General features: G+C 40.2%; 1 protein-coding gene across 3 annotated transcripts in view; it reads right to left on the bottom strand.

Annotated features, from left to right (window-relative positions):
• The window catches only part of ZNF280C (zinc finger protein 280C), a 65,585-nt gene that overhangs the window by 32,342 nt on the left and 12,353 nt on the right, over positions 1 to 20,890 (bottom strand). For all 3 annotated transcript variants that reach the window (XM_066356447.1, XM_066356448.1, XM_066356446.1), the window contains exons 4-9: positions 19,071 to 19,220; positions 14,164 to 14,229; positions 13,927 to 14,063; positions 6,172 to 6,286; positions 3,781 to 3,843; positions 3,540 to 3,643 (exon numbers count right to left, since the gene is read on the bottom strand). In XM_066356447.1, coding sequence (XP_066212544.1) covers positions 3,540 to 3,643; positions 3,781 to 3,843; positions 6,172 to 6,286; positions 13,927 to 14,063; positions 14,164 to 14,229; positions 19,071 to 19,209 — 624 coding nt within the window. In that variant the 5' untranslated portion in view covers positions 19,210 to 19,220. The remainder of the gene's footprint in view (positions 1 to 3,539; positions 3,644 to 3,780; positions 3,844 to 6,171; positions 6,287 to 13,926; positions 14,064 to 14,163; positions 14,230 to 19,070; positions 19,221 to 20,890) is intronic.

Here is a 20,890-nt window from a genome sequence, read left to right on the forward strand (position 1 = left end):
AACCACTACAAAAAAGAAATTTCATGTAGGATCACAAAAGAAAAAATAACACTGGTGAAAGAAAGAAACGTAAGTGACTTAGAAAGGTTGAAAATAAAAAGATAAATATAACAGGCAAATGAACACAGTAAGAAAGCAAAAGTTGTGAGCCTGATATCAGATAAAATGGAATCCAGGCCAAGGCCAAAAAAGGGACAGTTTATAAAAGCACTAAAGGTACATTCATAATGAAGTTAAAAGAGACAGAACTGGCCCTGGCCGGTTAGCTCAGCGGTAGAGCGTCAGCCTGGCGTGCGGGGGACCCGGGTTCGATTCCCGACCAGGGCACATAGGAGAAGCGCCCATTTGCTTCTCCACCCCCCCTCCTTCCTCTCTGTCTCTCTCTTCCCCTCCCGCAGCCAAGGCTCCATTGGAGCAAAGATGGCCCGGGCGCTGGGGATGGCTCCTTGGCCTCTGCCCCAGGCGCTAGAGTGGCTCTGGTTGCGGCAGAGCGATGCCCTGGAAGGGCAGAGCCTCGCCCCTGGTGGGCGTGCCGGGTGGATCCCGGTCGGGCGCATGCGGGAGTCTGTCTGACTGTCTCTCCCCATTTCCAGCTTCAGAAAAATACAAAAAAAAAAAAAAAAAAAAAAAAAAGAGACAGAACTACCTATATCCGAAACAGTAACAACTGGAAAACAGAATTGGGAGATATCAAAGAAAATAGTGGCAAGAATGGGAAACCTTGAGACCCCTCTCAAGCCACGAAAGAACAAGTAGACAAATATAAGATACAGAAACTTAAATAGCATATTATTAGTACATTAGACCTGGTTTGATCACTATTAAATTCCATACCCCAAAACAAATAACACCCCTTTTTTTTTTTTTTTTTTTTCCCCCTGAAGCTGGAAACAGGGAGAGACAGTCAGACTCCCGCATGCGCCCGACCGGGATCCACCGGCACGCCCACCAGGGGCGACGCTCTGCCCACCAGGGGGTCGCCATGTTGCGACCAGAGCCACTCTAGCGCCTGAGGCAGAGGCCACAGAGCCATCCCCAGTGCCTGGGTCATCTTTGCTCCAATGGAGCCTTGGCTGCGGGAGGGGAAGAGAGAGAGAGGAAAGTGCGGCGGAGGGGTGGAGAAGCAAATGGGCGCTTCTCCTATGTACCCTGGCCGGGAATCGAACCCGGGTCCTCCGCACGCTAGGCCGATGCTCTATCGCTGAGCCAACCGGCCAGGGCCAACACCCTTTATTTTCAAGTTTCCAAATAACTTTCAAGAAAACAGCCTATACAATTGTCAAGATAGGGAGAAAAGAGTTTTGAGAACACGGGCTTTGCCATCAAAGAGATCCCAGTGTGAGTTACAGCTATGCCAATAAACTGGCAATAAAACAACGAGAAAAACAGCTATCCTAAAGAATTCTCTAAGGATTTACTTCAGTAAGATATTTTAAAGCTTAGTCAATAGGATGTTTGATTTATACCATAATGTTTCCTTTTGAAGGAAGGATTAATGTCTCTGTAGTAATGTCTTTATCTATAACAACAGCAAGAGGTCGTATTTTTTTCCTTTAAAAAAAATTTTTTAAAGACTTTATTCATTTTAGAGAGGAGAGAGAGAGAGAGACAGAGAGAGAGAAGGGAGGAGCAGGAAGCTTCAACTCCCATATGTGCCTTGACCAGGCAAGCCCAGGGTTTTGAACCGGCGACCTCAGCGTTCCAGGTTGACGCTTTATCCACTGCACCACCACAGGTCAGGCAGTAAAAGGTCATTTATTATAATATTTTTAAATTAATTTTTTAAGTGAGAGGAGGGGAAATAGTGAGACAGACTCCACATGCACCCCAACCAGGATCCACTTGGCAAAAACGCCATCTGGGGACGATGCTTGAATCAACTAAGCTATTCTCAGCACCCAGGGCCAATGCTTGAACCAATCAAGCCACTGGCTGCAAGAGGGGAAAAGGGAGAGAAGGGGGAGAGAGAGGGGCAGAAAAGCAGATGGTCACTTCTCCTGTGTGCCCTGACCAGGAATCGAACTCAGGAGATTCATAGACCGGGCTGACGCTCTATCCACTGAGCAAACCTGCCAGGGCCACATTCACAATAACCTAAGACATATATTTTTTAAAATGGAAATCCATACTGAAATAGTATGAAAAATTAATTGATACATAAAAATTTATAAACTAAAATATAAGTCTCCCATAACTGTAATCACAAGCAATGCTACAATAAAAGCTACATGTTAGAGAACATGGCACTTTCTCCAGATACATAAGTATATATAATGTGCTATGATTTGTGTACAAAATGGGTAAGAAATAAAAATATTTGTGTGCCTTTATATGCAGAAAGCAAGTCAAAAATACAAAGTACTCAATTGCCTCTGTGAGTTGTGTAAGGAGTTAGGCAAATAAGGAGACAGGGATGATATTTTCACTGGAGACCTTCTTATACTTTTTAAATCCACTGACTATATTACATACTTCCTGATATTTATACTGGGAATGCAAGAAGAATACAGACTATCATTCCACAAAATACTAATATCTACTGAAATATTTTAAGAGGAATTCCTAAACCTCATACTTCATTAATACTTTGAAAATTCCCTACAACCTAATTTCAACAGCTTCAAACAATATAAATCTAAAATTAATTCATAACTAATACAGAACACATTCTGGGTTAACATGAAATGATCCACCATTAGTAGTTTATATCTGAGTGCTGGAAATTAAAATGTAAGACCAAGATTTTCATTTAGTAGTTTGGCAGACATATGTCACTATGGACAAAAAATAAGGTAAAAGGGGAGTTTTAAAATTACATGTAAGCTTAAGCATCTAATAAAATGTTCTGATTAACATACTACTTTCATTAAAAATTAAAATACAATATGCATACACTGGAGTATATATAAACTTAATTTTTAAAATTTGATGCTTGAGGCCCTGGCTGGTTGGCTCAGTGGTAGAGCATCGGCCTGGCGTGCAGGAGTCCCAGGTTCGATTCCTGGCCAGGGCACACAGGAGAAGCGCCCATCTGCTTCTCCACCCTTCTCCCTCTCCTTCCTCTCTCTCTGTTCCCCTCCCACAGCCAAGGCTCCATTGGAGCAAAGTTGGCCCAGGCACTGAGGATGGCTCTGTAGCCTCTGCCTCAGGCACTAGAATGGCTCTGGTTGCAACAGAGTGACGCCCCAGATGGGCAGAGCATGGCCCCCTGGTGGGCATGCCGGGTGGACCCTGGTTGGGCGCATGCGGGAGTCTGACTGCCTCCCTGTTTCCAACTTCGGAAAAAAAAAAAAAAAAAAGAAAAAAAAATTGATGCTTGAGAAGGATTTTTAAATCCTATAATGCTTGAGAAGGAATTTAAAATCCTGTATGAAGAGAATCATCATGAAAACCAATTTTTACTTAAATTATATGAAAATACCAATGTGGAGATTTCTTAACCTAAATATATAGACAAAAATCATTTCCTATATACCAGTCATTATTATTTTCAGAAATTTGTGAATATTACTAAAAACAAAATTTTGAAAAACTTTTACCTTCATGTGATATTTCAAAGCATCCAAATGACCGAAATCAGCATTGCACTTTGGACAAGATCTTTGAAAAGGCATTTCAGTTTTACGTTCAGGTGATGAGGTATCTAAAATAAATGAAGTATTTTTTATGACTTAAATATTCTTTTTAAATCTTAAACCAGTACTGGTAGTTTAAAAATTTGTCACCATTTCTAAAATGCACAAATAGAACGTCTTTTTGGCATGCTATATTCCTATTTACCTTTTGATGTCAGAACCGGGGAGGATGTCCGAACCGGGGAGGACGGCACCGAAAGAGAGCTGTCTAAAGATAAGGAAGCACAAGCATCTGTTTCAGAAACGTTTTCACTGGTCTTTGGCTTTTTTGTATAAACTCTGCTTGCTATAATAGTAGAATGTTTTATTATAGGCAGAGTTTCACCCAGAGCTACAATATAAATAGTGAAAACGATACATCTGTAAATGCTTTAGCATCGAGCATTGCTTACAAATGCTACAAAATGGTCATGCCTTTAAAGGAAGTAAAAATATTTCACATGAAGAATGATCAAAATTGATACGACCAATAGGTAGAAAGAAATTGCACAAACAGCTATTATGAAGTACACATATTAAGATGCTTTTGAATAAAGAAATGTGTCACACACACACAAAATCAGACCAAAACACTACCTGGAAAAATTAAACCATAAAGAGTACTCTAAGCTCAGCTCCGAAAATGAATTTGTCTTTAGATGCATAAATACATTTGAGCTTGTAAAAAAAATTATATTCTAAAAAATTGGAGAAACCCTTTAAGATATTAAAGAAAATATAAGATGTCTAGTGGAAAACTCAAGTTGGTTCTTCCTCCGTTTAACAACTTGACAGCTTAAGTTATCTGTTCATTCCCGAATCTAACAGTTCTTAGGAAATACAGTCAGCATGTCAAATAGGGAACACCCCCCCCCCCCATTTTAAATTGAACTTTTTAAAATAAAATTTTGTTTAAATGGAGATTTTATTGCTAAATAGTTTTGAGTTTGAAAACCATCACCTTTAAAGGCCAAAGGATTATATAATTCAGGGAATTTGCAAGAGAATTGGGGTTATTTAGGCTATAGCCCGATTCAGCAAAAGTCCTTTAGAAAATAACAACTACTTCATGATAAAAATTCTAAAACTTTACATAATATTTTTTAATGTTCCCAACTGTACACTAATAGGAGAAGCACTAGACTAGATAAGCATTACATATGTGGGCTCCTCTTTCATATCCGGGTTCCATTCTCTGAGATAACATACAAATGATTTTTCCATGTTCAGGCACATATTACTGACGGCTATATGCAGGCATTGGGACTGATTTTTGTGCAATCACACTAACATTCTTTTTAGATGCTTAGGTTACTTGAACAACCAATGAGGGCTGGAGGCTGTTATTTTGGACTAGGCAACTGATTATCTAGCAGGCTGTGCAGTAAAATAGACACACACACATATATTTATATATACATTTATATTCATATTTCCCCTTTAATTTATTTAAAGTATGAGCAAATCTCCAAGTCAATAGTTTTAAATTCTGACTCTAACTTATCTACTGCCTTTGACTCATGCTGTTTCACTTTCACTATCCTCAATGGTGCCAATAAAAATCCTATTCTTGTTCTTCAAACTTCAGATCAAATTCAACTTTCTCCAAGAACCTTCTATGATCATTCTAGACAGAAGTCTGGTAATCATTCTTTAGAACACATAGCACATATTAGTATTCATAATTATCCTGTTAACAACTGTTTTCTGTCGAGTCCTTTAAGGCTTTAAAGTATTTCTCACTTCTCCCTTCTCTCATTTGAGCCTCAAAAAAGTTCTGAGATAAGTAGAGCAAGAATTAAAATTATACGTCCAAATGGTTGATTTCAGGTCTGAAGAATGAATACATTATGTGAAAAATATATATTTTAATAATATGAGAAAATTAAGTGTAAAGAGGTTAACTGCCTTGATAAAGGCCACAAAATTCTTTAGAATAGAGTCTGAAACCTATCTTCCTTATCATACAAATTTATTTGATAATAGTGAAGAACTTGGTTATGGTATACAATCAAAGAATGATAATTCTTCAATTGAAAATTTTCATTATTCCTTCAATGGATAGGTACTGAGTACATAGTATGTGCTTAGTACTACCATTTTATACTACTACTCTATAATTGTATTTAACTATCACATCCACCTCATTTATTTGGATAGAAATACACTAGCCTGAGAAGAAATCAGACACAACAATAGTTATAATAATGCAATATTTATCATACTAATGATCTTCCAAATAATACTTAAAAATATCCCACAGTATTAGGGCATCATAGGACTTCCTTGACACATAGAAATTAAAATTTTCATTCAGCCTATGGCTGATTCCAAGTGAAAATAAGCTGAAACAATACATGTTAGTCAACTTAATAGAAACAAAAGTCTATTAATAAATGTTTTTACATAAAATCACCCAAGAAAGTCATTCAGAAACTATTAGCTGTCATGTCACAATATATGGAAAACTTAACATGAAGGTTTCAGAGCAGAAATTCATTCCATATGTACATTCATGAGTTCTCCTTTTATGTTTACAATAAGTGCTAAACCAAACCTTCTATATAAATTGCTGATTCGTCTTGGGACATTGATACTGAGTCCTGGGTCAGGTCGAACAGTAGGTCTGAAGAATCATCTGATTCAACTTGTGAGAAACTCTTTGTAAAATCCTGTAAAGAGTCATAATTATTTTGTTTGCCAAGTTTTATAAAGGCAGTTTTAACTGTATGCCATTACTATAAAGGTAAGCTTAATGATGCAATTACTAGTAAGTTATAAAAACAAAGGTTATTATTCTATCAAAATTAGCATCTACTGGGTAAGGAGTATATGGATATGAAACTCTGGATTATAATTTTTCTGAAAATCTAAAATTAATTTGATATAAAAAGTTAAAATTAAAACCTATTGATAAAATAGGTGTTATGTTTTTGTAAAAATTTTCTGCAGCAGTATCTATCAAGGACTTTAAAAATTCATATTCTTTTATCTTATTTCAAATATTCTAAGAATCAATGCTAAGAAAATAAAAATATTTAATGGAGAATTGTTATAGCAAAAAATGAAAACCTGTATGTCCAACAATGGAAGAATGGGTAAATGAATTAAATGGCAGATTATTATGCAACATCATGTTTTTGAGAAATAACCAATGACAAAGAAGAGTGTTCTCAATATAAATTTAAGTGAGAAAACAGATACCTGTGTATAAAATATAATCCTGATTGACAATATATTCTATATAGCACACAACCCATTTGTAGAAACAAAAATGCAAATGCAGTTTGCATTCTCTTGTTTCTTTTCTATCTCCCATACATATTGCCTTTATAATGGGAATGTAAGAATCTTGCTTCAGTGTTTTGTTCTTCAAGTTGAGAGAAAATCAGGTTTTAAGAATCTTAATTAGCTCCTAAGTTTTCTGTTGACATGAGTTTGTTAAGAAGATATGGAGACAGCCTGACCAGGCAGTGGCACAGTGGATAGAGCGTCGGACTGGGATGTGGAGGACCCAGGTTCTAGACGCCAAGGTCACCAGCTTGGGTGCAGGCTCTTCTGGTTTGAGCAAAAGTTCACTAGCTTGGACTCAAGGTCGCTGGCTCAAGCAAGGGGTTACTCGGCCTGCTGTAGCCCCATGGTCATGGCACATATGAGAAAGCAATCAATGAACAACTAAGGTGTCGCAACAAAGAATTGATATTTCTCATCTCTCTCTGTTCGTGTCTGTCTGTCCCTATCTGTCCCTTTGACTGATTCTCTGTCTGGAAAAAAAAAAAGAAAAAAAAAAAGAAAGAAGATATGGAGACAGATACTGAAGTGATCTAAACCATTCCATTCAAAGAATTTGAGGCATAGCAGGTAGATGTCTACATTTAAGCCTTAACATGTATTGTATAAAATCAATAATGCTTTAGGACTTAATTGGAACTAAGCACAATCTTACTATAAAGTATTTTTTTCTAAACATTTCCCTTAAAAATGGAACATATGCCTGACCTGTGGTGGCGCAGTGGATCAAGCACTGACCTGGAACGCTGAGGTCAGCGGTTTGAAACCTTGGGCTTGCCCGGTCAAGGCACATACAGGAGTTGATGCTTCCTGCTCCTCCCCCCTTCTCTCTCCCTCCCTCCCCCTCCCTCCCTCCCTCTCTCTCTCTCTCTCTCTCTCTCTCTCTCCTCCCCCCCTCTAAAATTAATAACTAAATAAAAATAATTTAAAAAGTGGAACATATTCACTTGCAATGTCAAAATAAACCCTGTCCTAGGTGGTAACTCTGGTCAATTAAGTACCACCATTTCAGAGAGCAGACACATTATTAAACAAAAAAATCTTAAAATAATTCTTCAATTGGGAATTTTTTACATCTCAGAAAATAGTTTAGAAAGTTAGCGAATACAATGGTAAGGTACAATAGATAACAGACTGGGACCCAGAGACCTGCCCACTTATTTAACTATGAAACCATGGAGAAGTCACCTTTCCCCTCTTTTCTCCCTAGTGAGACGAGGGGAGATACAGAGACTCCCGCATGCACTCCGACCGGGATCCACCCGGCAACTGCCATCTGGGGCCACCGAGCAACTGCCATCTGGGGCCGATGCTCTGCCCATCTGGTCCATGCTTGCAACTGAGTTATTTTTAGCACCTGAGTTGGAGGCTCCACAGAGTCATCCTCAGTGCCCAGGAACAATGCACTCAAACCAACTGAGCAGGAGGGGGAGAGAGAAAGAAAGAGAAAGAGAAAGAGAGAGAAGGGGAGGGGTCGAGAAGTAGATGGTTGCTTCTCCTGTGTGCCCTGACCAGGAATCAAACCTGGACATCCACATGCTGGGCTGATGCTTTAATACTGAGCCAACCGGCCAGAGTCAAGCAAGTCACTTTTAAGATTCAAGTTATTTATGTTCCCAACTGAAATAAGAGCCAATTATTGTCTATTTAAAATGTACTTCCCTCTTTCACAGTACATATATTCTATCAAGTAGTTGTCATGACAGTACTAATAAAGACCTAATACTAGCTCTCATTTTGTAAATAGGTAAACTTAAGTATGGTTAAGTAAGGTTCCTAGCATAACCTAGCTTGTTATTAATGATAAAGCTGGAATTAGAACATAGGTTGGCCTGATTAGAAAGCCTGTAGCCTTAAGCTATGTTACACTAACTTTAAAAAGGATACTTATCTCCGTGCTTACTCAAAAGAGTTGTTGAGGCAAAGAAAATGAAAAACCTTGAAAATTTCAGAGACAATTCCCTCACAACACAAGATTCTTCAATTCATTAGAGAACATAGATGTATGAGTGCTTCTTAACCCTGGCTGCACACAGGAGTCACCTGGAGAGTTAAAAAAAAATGTCTATCTCATGCCCAGGCCTAACCTCACCCCACACCAATTGACAAAAATCTCTTTTTAAAAAAAGCTGTCAGAGGCCCTGGCCGGTTGGCTCAGCGGTAGAGCGTCGGCCTAGCGTGCAGAGGACGCGGGTTCGATTCCCGGCCAGGGCACACAGGAGAAGCGCCCATTTGCTTCTCCACCCCTCCGCCGCACTTTCCTCTCTGTCTCTCTCTTCCCCTCCCGCAGCCAAGGCTCCACTGGAGCAAAGATAGCCCGGGCGCTGGGGATGGCTCTGTGGTCTCTGCCTCAGGCGCTAGAGTGGCTCTGGTCGCAACATGGCGACGCCCAGGATGGGCAGAGCATCGCCCCCTGGTGGGCAGAGCGTCGCCCCTGGTGGGCGTGCCGGGTGGATCCCGGTCGGGTGCATGCGGGAGTCTGTCTGACTGTCTCTCCCTGTTTCCAGCTTCAGAAAAATGAAAAAAAAAAAAGCTGTCAGAGAAAAGGGGGAATAGGGGACGGGACCAAAGAAGGTGAAGGGGTCAGCTCAGTTAGTGTACATAACACACAGACACAGACAACAGGGCGCCGAGTACCAGAGGGAAGGGGGAGAGGGTGGGGGGACAAGGGAGTGGACCAGGGCTGGAAAGAGACTTTGCCCGGAGCCTGGGGAGGGCATGATGCAGTAGGCAGAGGGTGTTATATTGAGTGGGACACTGAAAATCATGTCAGCACAAGAAATTAAAAACAAGAATGTAAAGAAAGCTCTATTTTCTAAAAGCAGGGAAACCTGACTGAGGAGCTTCAATTAAACAACCATGCTCGTAGAAACAAAAAAATTTTGAGTTTGAAAGAGCTACAGTTTTGAACATTTCTAACATGAAAGGTACCACCCACCCCTCCACCTGTTGTTATACTTTCTTCCCGGGTTCAATGTAAGAATGATTTTCATGTATCTGCATTTAAATAATAATATATCCTTTCTGTTCCCCCACCCTCACTCCAAGTGCCAAACAGCTCAGGACAGCGCGAGAAAACCACGGAGCTGAGTCCAGCTAAAATCAAATGCTTTTTGCATTTCTGGTAGCCTGCTATGTTCAGGTACACCTATTAAGTTAAAAAAAGAATTAAAAACAGCCCATGGATGCTTAGAGGATCTAAGCTGGAGAGCCAGTGATCTGGATCAAAGTTCTTTCGTTCTGTTTTTTGTTTGTTTGTTTTTTTACAGAGACAGAGACAGAGTCAGAGAGGGGGATAGATAGGGACAGATAGGAACGGAGAGAGACGAGAAGCATCAATTATCAGTTTTTCGTTGTGACACCTTACTTGCTCACTGATTGATTTCTCATATGTGCCTTGACCACAGGCCTTCAGCAGACCGAGTAACCCCTTGTTCGAGCCAGCAACCTTGGGTCCAAGCTGGTGAGTGAGTCTTGCTCAAACCAGATGAGCCCGTGCTCAAGCTGGCGACCTTGGGGTCTCGAACCAGGGTCCTCCGCATCCCAGTCCAACGATCTATCCACTGTGCCACCACTGCCTGGTCAGGCTGGGTCAAAGTTCTGATTTTAGAATGTAAGGCCCAAAGAGATTGTAACATTGTCCTAGTTAGTATAAAGAATTAATCAGCAGTCAAGTCTCTCATTTTCAACCCAGGTTTCTTGAACTGCTAACCTAGGGCTCATATTATTACTGTTAAATGTTTCAGAAGGCAGGAACAAGTTACCAAAACTCTACTTTTGCTTGAAAGCTCAAACGTTATCATTGGCAAGAACAGTATTGGTGTTTTCCTGTGAGTGTCACCCTTTGTACATTTTTGAGGACCGGAAATCGGTGTGTGGCCGACAGACTCTATAAGTGGCCCCATGACGCTCTCCTGATATTTACATCCTCTGTAATCTCCTCTTGAGTATGTGTGGGACCTGTGATTGCTTCTAACCAACCGAATATAGCCAAGGTGAGATACACATGATTGTTACAAAGCCCATCTTGCTGAGGACTCCTTTCCTTGCTGGGATTCAGGAAGCAACTAGTCATGTTATATGAAGCCTACATACCAAGGAACTGAGACTAGATTGTGACTGACAGCAGCAAGAAACTAACGGTCCCAGTCTGACAACACACAAAGACCTGGATACCACCACCAACCAAGTCAGCTTGGAAGCAGTCTTAAATGATACTGCATCTCTGATCAACGTCTTGACTGCAGCCTCATGAGACTTTGAAGCAGACAGCCTTAAGCCGTGCTGACTTCTGACTCACGAAAACCATAAGATAATAAGTGTCTATTGCTTGAAGCTTCTAAGTTTGATACCACTGTTATGTAGCAATAAAGAATTAATATATGGTGTTATGTCAGTCATTCTTTCAAGTGAAAATGGCATTCAATTAAAAAAAAGACAGTGAGTCTAACTGGTGGTGGCACAGAGGACAGTGTCAACCTGGGACGCAGAAGTCCCAGGTTCAAAACCCTGAGGTTGCCAGCTTGAGCCGGCCCCCCTCCCACTCCAGGCACATATGAGAGGCAATCAATGAACAGCTAAAGTGACGCAACTGAGTTGATGCTTCTCAACTCTCTCCCTTCCTCCCTCTCCTGCGAGCATGCTAAAAATAAATAAATAAAAGACAGCAAGTTCAGCTTTCAATTCAATCACACAAGTGCTTTTTCTCAAGGAAACTTTATACTGTAGATACAGAAATACTTTACTCATCCCACCCATTTCATCACACAGAAAATTTTTGAAAAGTATATTTAAAGGTTGACAGTTAATAAAATTAATAAAAAGTTATTACTTCATCCCTAGCCAGTTGGCTCAGCAGTAGAGAGTCGGCCTGGAGTATGGAAGTCCTGGGTTCGATTCCCAGTCAGGGCACACAGGAAATGCGCCCATCTGCTTCTCCACCCTTCTCCCTCTCTTTCCTCTCTCTCTGTTCCCTTCCCACAGCCAAGGCTCCATTGGAGCAAAGTTGGCCCGGGCACTGAGGACGACTCCATGGCCTCCACCTCAGGTGCTAGAATGACCCCAGCAGCAATGGAGCAACATCCCAGATGGGCAGAGCATCGCCCCCAGTGGGCATGCCGGGTGGATCCCGGTCGGGCACATGCAGAGTCTGTCTCTCTGCCTCCTGGCTTCTAACTTCGGAAAAATACAAAAAAGGAAAAAAAATATTACTTCAAACGTGTTCTTAAATAAAATATATCCTCAAAAGAAAGTTTTCTACTGTGCTTGTTTGCCAGTCACCAATACAAAACCAACTAGTAGAGTTTGTTTCAGTTGCATTGATTTACTCTCAATTTCCAGTCTTTTGCTCTTCATTGCTTTTTCCTCACCAGTGCAAATGTTGACAAATGAAAAGGGCAAATGCCTTCGTGTTACTATGACAACAGTTTTTACCTCACAGAACCATGGAAGAGTCTCAGGGAACCCCAATAATCTGTGGTCTACACTGCTGTTCTAACATAATGCCATTTTTTTTTCAACAGAGACAGAGAGAGGGACAGACAGGGAGGGAGATGAGAAGCATCAAGTCTGTTACAGCACTTTATTATTATGCTCCGTGGCAACAGAGCCATTCTAGAACCCAAGGCAGAGGCCATGGAGCCACCCTCAGCGCCCAGGCCCAGTTTGCTCCAATGGAGCCTTGGCTGTGGGAGGGGAAGAGAGAGACAGAGAGGAAGGAGAGAGGGAGGGGTGGAGAAGCAGATGGGCACTTCTGTGTGCCCTGACTGGGAATTGAACCCAGGACTTCCACATGCCAGGCCGACACTCTACTGCTGAGCCAACTGGCCAGGGCTTTGTTGCAGCACCTTAGTTATTCATTGATTGCTTTCTTATATGTGCCTTGACCGGGGGGCTACAGCAGAGGGAGTGACCCCTTGCTCAAGCTAGTATCCCTACACTCAAGCTGTATGAGTCCGCGCTCAAGCTGGCAATCTTGGGGTCTCGAACCTGGGTTCTCCACGTTCCAGTCCGACGCTCTATCCACTGCGCTACCGCCTGGTCAGGCATGATGTTTCTATTTTTAAAACTGTGTACCTGAATGTACAGAGAGATGTGTGTATGTACATATTTTAGAAACTCTGGGTTTCCTTGGATTGAAATATCAAATCCATCATTTACCAACTGTGTGGCCTTGTGTGAATTATTTAGCTTTTCTTACCATTAGTTTCCTCAACTGTAAAATAAGGATAATTACTGTGCCTACCTCCCAAAGAAGTAATAAGAATTAAATGAGAATAATTTATATGTAGCATATAGAACAAATATCCATATTAAGAGTCTAACAAATATTAAATGCTACCATTATCTATTACTTGTGAAAAACTTTAAAAACCAAAGTATGAAGATATGTTTTCAGAACAAAGAGCAACAACGACCTTAGAACAATCTTCTAATTAAGAATACATAGCTTAATTTACTATTACTGTTAGTTCAAATTACTGTTCTTTAGAACATGGGCCCTAGCCAGTTGGCACAGTGGCTAGAGCATTGGTCTAGCATGTAGACATCCCGGGTTTGATTCCTGGTCAGGGCACACAAAGAAAGTGACCATCTGCTTCTCTTCCCCTCCTGCAGCCACTGGCTCGGATGATTTGAGCACTGGCCCAAGGCGGGGCTGGCAGGGGATCCCGGTAGGGGTGCATGTGGGGAGTCTACCTCCCCTCCTCTCTCACTTAAAAAAAAAAAAGAATTTTGCCATTATGTAATATTCACTACTGATTCTACTTTTTAGATAGCATTTTTCAGTATTATACCTATTTAAATCAAGCTAAATACATTTAGCTGCTTTATTAACAGGTTGGATAGTTAATTCCTACAGTTATTGCTTTTAAGTATTGGTTGAACTATCATAAAGATGGTGATATTTTCTTATCGTGCTTATGCTTCTACTGAGATAGTGACTATGATAGTTCAAAATCCTAACTCGGTATTATAATGTCCCATGCCTCCCTGAGCCGACTGTAATTTCAGACATACTTACAGGTTTAGACATGTTCGGAAGAACAGAGCTATATGACGATTTAGATTCAGGATGAAATAATCTAGGTAAGGCAGCCACTGGATTTGATGTTGGGTCTTCATAGTGTTGACTTGAAGGTTTGAATGCATCAGTAACACCTGTATTTTAAAATTACACAATACATTACATAGTTTTCTATAAAATTAATTTTGTCAAAATATTTCACTTTAAAAATAATATAGTACAATAATACTATACCTTGATTAAGTAGCTCATTCTTCATTCTTTTTGAAGATGAGCTGGAGTTGCCTCTGTTCAAAATATCTAGAAAAATTACATTTATTTTAAACACACAAATAAAATTGGAATGCACTTACTGACACAGAATGGACTGGCAGTTGCCAGAGGGAGGGGTGCTGGGGGAGTGGGTGACAGAGTGAAGGGATTGAGAAGTACAGAATGGTATAAAATAGTCATGAGAATGTGAAGTACAGCACAAGGAGTGTAGTAAATGATATTGCAACAACTATGCATGGTACCACGTGGGTGCTGGAAATACCAAGGGGGAACACTGTGTAAAGTATAAAAATGAGACTCAGGGACATGGACAAGAGTGTAGTGGTTACGGGGAGGGGAGAGGGGGGGGAGGGAGGGGAGGGGCACAAAGAAAACTAGATAGAAGGTGACGGAAGACAATTTGATTTTGGGTGAGGGGTATGCAACATAATCAAATGTCAACATAACCTGGAGATGTTTTCTCTGAACATATGTACCCTGATTTATCAATGTCACCCCATTAAAATTAATAATAAAGAGGGGAAAAAAAGATTGTCAAACCACTATGCTGGACACCTGAAACTAATACAAAATAATATTGAAAGTATACCATAATTGAAAGTAAAAAAATATATTTACTGGCCTCGGCTGGATAGCTCAGTTGGTTAGAGCATCGTTGTGATACGCCCAGCTTCCAGTTTGATCCCCGGCCAGGACACAAACAAGACTCAACCAATGAAGAATCAACCAATGAATGCATAAATAAGTGAAACAACAATTAAATCTCTCTCTCTAACCCTTCCTTGCCCTCTAAAATAAAAACAAGTATTTAAAAATTTATTTGAAATAAATCTATAAAAGATAATAGAACAAGGTTGTATATAGACTTGGGTTCCTATGACTGAGCCCTTCTCTAATCCCCATGTCACATCTATACTCCTAAAAACTTAGAGATGTCATTATGAGTAGGCTGATTGGATTATCTGTACCACGGCTCTTGAGTTCTGAAAGGAATACTGGTAGAGACTGCAGACTAAATTGAACACAGAGTTTACCAGAGTATTTCAAATCTACTACTAAACCAAAAGTTACGTCTGAGGCTGACATGACCCTCTGGATCAGTTTAAAATTGCTTATTCTCATACCCACGTGAACCCACAATTTCTAGATTATTGAGGAATAAAATAAAAATTTGGAAGAGTATAGATCTCCCTAACTCAACATTGCGAATCAGGAAAAGGTACAAAACATGTTTTTAAAATCTCAAACTAGTTTGTGCACGGCAAAGGAAACCATCCACAAAATGAAAAGACAACCTACTGAATGGGAGACGATAGCTGCCAATGAGATATCTGTTCAAAGGTTAAGATTCAAAATTTATCAAGAACTCAGACAACTCAACATCAAGAAAACAAACAATCCAATCAATAAATGGGTAGAGGACTTGAATAAATATTTCTCAAAATAGGACATACAGATGGTCAATAGACATACGTAAAGATACCCACTGTTACTAATCACCATGGAGATGCACATTAAAACCACAATTAGGTATCATCTCACATCTGTCAGAATGGCTATCATCAATACATCAAGAAACATCAAGTGTTGGAGAGGGTGTGGAGAAAAGGGAACCCTCCTGCACTGCTGGTAGGAACGCAGACTGGTGCAGCCACTGTGGAGAACAGTAAGGAGACTCCTCAAAAAATTAAAAATGGAACCCAGCAATTCCACTTCTGTGTATATATCTGAAGAAACCCAACACACTCATTCAAAAATAAATATGCTCACCCTTTTGTTCACTGCAGTACCTATTTACAATAGCCAAGATGAGAAAGCAGCCTAGGTGTCTATCAGTAGAGCCGTGGCTTGTACATACAAAGGAGTATGACTCAGCCATAGAAAGAAGGAAACCTCACCATTTGTGGCGGCACAGATGGACCTAGAGAGTATTATGCTCAGTGAAAAAAAGTCAGTCAAGACAAAGACAAATACCACATGATTTCACTTATATGTAGAATCTAAAGAATAAAATAAACATAACTGAAACAGACTTACAGCCACAGAGAGCGGACTGGTGATTGTCAGAAGAAAGGAGTCTGGGGGACTGGGAGAAAGCGGTGAAGGTATTGAGAAGTGCAGAGCGGTAGTTACAGAACAGCCACAGGAATGTCAAGTACAGCATAGCAAGCATAGTCAATAATACTGTGAAACTCTGTATGGTGCCAGCTGGGTGAAATACTGAGGGAATGCTCTGTTTAGTATACGATTCTCTAACCACTACGCTGCCCACCTGAAACTAATACAAAATAATACTGAATGTAAATATATACATACCTACATACATACATATGTACATACATGTATACTTTTGACTAAATGAAAAAAAAATCTCATAAAACCTCAAAAATTTTCTTGTTTTCTGCCTAACAGAAAAGAACCAGATCTCATAAAATAATTAATAACATAAAGGGTCACACTAAAGTAGACTTGTTTTATGATAGCAGAAATGCAGTGCTGTGTGACTAAGTACCGCAGAAGTCATGTAGGAGAGAAAAGCTGCTCAAATGACTTCATATTGTTTTCATTCATAAATTCAAGGTATTTAAAAAGCCATTAGCCTGACTGGGCGGTGACGCAGTTGATAGAGCGTCGGACTGGGATGCGGAGGACCCAGGTTTGAAACCCTGAGGTCGGCCCTGGCCGGTTGGCTCAGTGGTAGAGCGTCGGCCTGGCGTGTAGAAGTCCCGGGTTCGATTCCTGGCCAGGGCAAATAGGAGAAGCACCCATCTGCTTCTCCACCCCTCCCTCTCTCCTTCCTCTCTCTCTCTCTCTCTCTTCCACCTTCCACTACCGCAGCGAGGCTCCATTGGAGCAAAGATGGCACGGGCACTGGGGATGGCTCCTTGGCCTCTGCCCCAGGGGCTAGAGTGGCTCTGGTCTCGACAAAGCGATGCCCGGGAGGGGCAGAGCATCGCCGCCTGGTGGGCAGAGCGTCGCCCCGTGGTGGGCGTGCTGGGTGGGTCCGGGTCGGGTGCATGCGGGAGTCTGTCTGACTATCTCTCCCCGTTTCCAGCTTCAGAAAAATAAAAAAAAATAAAAAAAAGAAAGAAACCTCGAGGTCGCCAGCTTGAGTGCGGGCTCATCTGATTTGAGCAAAGCTCAGCAGCTTGGACCCAAGGTCGCTGGCTCGAGCAAGGGGTTACTCGGTCTGCTGAAGGCCCACGGTGAAGGCACATTTGAGAAGCAATCAATGAACAACTAAGGTGTCACAATGAAAAATTGATGATTGATGCTTCTCATCTCTCTCTGTTCCCGTCTGTCTGTCTCTATCTATCCCTCTCTCTGACTCTCTCTCTGTAAAAATAAATAAATAAATAAAAAATTGAAGGAGAAATAAAAAGCTTCCCAGACACCAAAAAATAAAAAAAGCTATTAAAGGCCATTAAAGAGTTATTCCTCTAGTACATTTTGGTGAAAATAATCTATCAAACAAGTTTTTTACCTGTCCCCCATGGTGTATCTATATAAATATTTAACCCATGTTCCATATGCTAAAAGTACTTTATGGCTCACACATAAAACATCAGTAAAATCATTTAAATTCTGAGTTAAATTAGAAAAGTTTTCACTGAGCTCAACTTTGTTTTTGCTAGAATCACTTAAAACTAATACGCTTTATTCTAGTGAAGTACTGTTAACAGTCATCTACAACTGATATAAATCCAACTTGAAGTGTCATGCTCTCAGTAAGATAATCTCAACAATAAATTTGAAATGTGCTAACATTTCAGTATAAAAATAATCATAGTAACTAGGAAACAATAATTAAGAGAATATAATGTTCGGTTCCACTATCAACAACAAACACGGTAACGTGCTTAGTGCTTTTTATAAATGACCTGACCCTACACTTGGCATCTTTCGGTTTGCCACAAGGACTTCGAGAATTAACAAATTCTACTTTTGATGAAACTGAACAGAAGTGCTATTTCAAATTTAGAGCCAAGAGAAGCAAGAATTAGGCTTTCAGAAAACTAAAAACTTGTCTCTTAACCACACTGCTACGCACTGCCTTGGTTAAATAAGAAACCACTGGCACACTGGTTATAGTCTTTTATAAACTTTGCCTTGAAAAAAAGGTGTGACTATAATGGGAAAGAATCTGTTTCCCCACTCTCCCGATGTCCACTATGCTGTTCTTTTGCACTTTACAGTTTTACTGGACATTTAGAGAAATGTTATCAATATCTTCTCTATAACAGTGTAATTGTTAAGTCTAATAACTATAAATGAAATCTAACAATCCACAAAGGTACTGGGCAGGTTCTGCTAGAAAGCCACAAGGTTTAAGTGTGCTGACTGCCTGCATGGTCCACGTACATTGGCTGAAGACCAAGCCCTCCTGCATCATGAATATAATCAGGAGTCCCTTAAGGACAGCTGCAGTTGGGAGCTACAGCCCAGGTGGGTTCACAGACTAGAGACTGCGCAACCATGCAGGGCCTGTTCACTCTGCAGTCATGAATCAAGATGACACTGTGATGTGAGAACACCCTTAGTGACTAATCCAAACTTATTTTGTATTCTAGTATTTTAAGCAAAGTGTTCCAAACACTTTCTTTTCTAGGTATATCTGGGCTTTGAGGAGAAAAAGAAAAATTAACAAGTAAACAGGCTACTTGGTTCCACTGAAAATTATGATTTCCAATCTCAGAAGGCCTACAATGCCATTAGATACAAGTCCCAACCACATTCTCCCTGATTCTCACAATTATTACTGACCCTATGCTCCTTCTCGCCTTACACAGAGTAACAAGGCCATATAAGACAGCACGCAGGTTTTTCCATTAGAAACATCGTAAACTTCACCGCAAGTAAATGCTTACTTGAAATGGCTGGTTTGGAACTTGATATCTCTCCAACAAAGATCAGCTCATCATCATCATCCTCTTCCTGATTTTCTTCTACTTTCTTCTGCCATGGTTCTAGTTCTTCTTCTTCACATTCCATAAAGAGTTCTGCCATTTTTGAATTATCTAATTTTCAAAAGGTGAGAAGCAAATTTTACTTTTAAATACTTTTTTGCAATATATAGTATGACAATTAATATAAATATATACTTGAATAATCCTAACAGCAATTACTGAAGTGATATTTGTAGTTAGTAAATGGTATCAAAATTAAGAAACTCAAAATTCAATCTCTAATGTCTAAACTAGTATAAGTTAACTAGCCAGAAAATGCATAACAATACCTATTTACAGTGGCCCACAAATTCTAGGATCAAATACAATCAAACCGAGTTTTAGTTTTATAACTACAATGATTTATATCTATAAAAAAGATTGTACCTATTATCTGAAAAAACACCCCCCCTCAAACTTCTGTATTAACAAAAGCGAGATAAACTAAGAATAAGAGACAGCAGGTGGGAGATACCATATTTCCCCATGTAGAAGGCATTTTTTCAAAAAATTTGGAGTCTAAAAACTGTATGCATCTCATACAGTGGTTGTAGATTTTTTTACTTGCATTTCCTACCTTTTTGACAGTGATGAGGAGTTGTAAGAATTTCATGATGAATAAAACTTGAGTTCAATAACTTTATGTAATACATTCCCCCTCCCCAAATTTCGGACCCCAAAATTAAAGTGCGACTTCTACATGGGGAAATACAGTAATAGAAAAACTGAACCAGACTGAGGAACACCAGGTACAGAGCAAAGCAGGAATGAAGTTCTATGATGAAAATAGAAAATATTAAGTGAGGCTTATTCTATACTAGGGCAGAGCTAAACATTGCTCATATGAAGAAACTAAGCCAAGGACATACTGTGAAATATCATCAAAACTACAAGTGCTAACCAAGCACACAGAGCTCCTCATGATTGTTTTGGTGCCTTATTCTTTTTCCTGTAAGATTTTACTTATTCATTTTAGGGGGAGTGGGAATGTGGGGGGAAGGGGAAGGGAGGGGGAGGGAGGGGGAGGGAGAGGGGAGAGGGGGGAGAAAGAGAGAGAAGAAGAAGAAGGAGGAGGAGGAGGAGGAGGAGGGGAGGAGGAGGAGGAGGAGGAGGAGGAGGAGAGGAGCAGGAAGCATCAACTCTCATATGTGCCTTTTCCAGGGAAGCTGAAGGTTTCAAACTGGTGACCTCAATGATCCAGGTGGACGCTTGATCCACTGCGACACCACAGTTCAAGCTGTGCCTCATTCTTAAATATGGATGAGCATTAGAAACATGACTAAAACTTCTAACATGAAAGACAAAAGCAATAAAACAGAATAAAATATATTCAATAAAATATTAATATAGAGGGCAATAAAAAGATTATAGAGAACATAACCAACATTTTTAGAGATGAGACAAGAATGTTGTAAAAGCAGCCAATAAAGGCACAACTAAGTGGAACAACAGATGAATGTTGTTCCTTCCCCCACCCCCTCTTTCCCTTCCTCTCTGTCTCTCTAAAAATAAAAAATCAAGCCTGGCCTGGACAGCTCCGTTGGAGTGTTGTCTGCAGTGTGGAGGCCACCTGTTGGATTCCCTGGTTAGGGCAGGCATATACTGGAGCAATTTGATGTTCTTTTCTCTCTCTACCTGCCTCCCTCCAAAAAAAAAAAAAAAAAAAAAAAGGTAATATGCAGGAAACAGACTATTATAGAAAAAATTCATTAAAAAATCAAATGCCACAGTTGTCTAAATGT

Source organism: Saccopteryx leptura, chromosome X (genome assembly GCF_036850995.1).
Source record: "Saccopteryx leptura isolate mSacLep1 chromosome X, mSacLep1_pri_phased_curated, whole genome shotgun sequence".
In the NCBI taxonomy this organism is placed as follows: domain Eukaryota; kingdom Metazoa; phylum Chordata; class Mammalia; order Chiroptera; family Emballonuridae; genus Saccopteryx; species Saccopteryx leptura.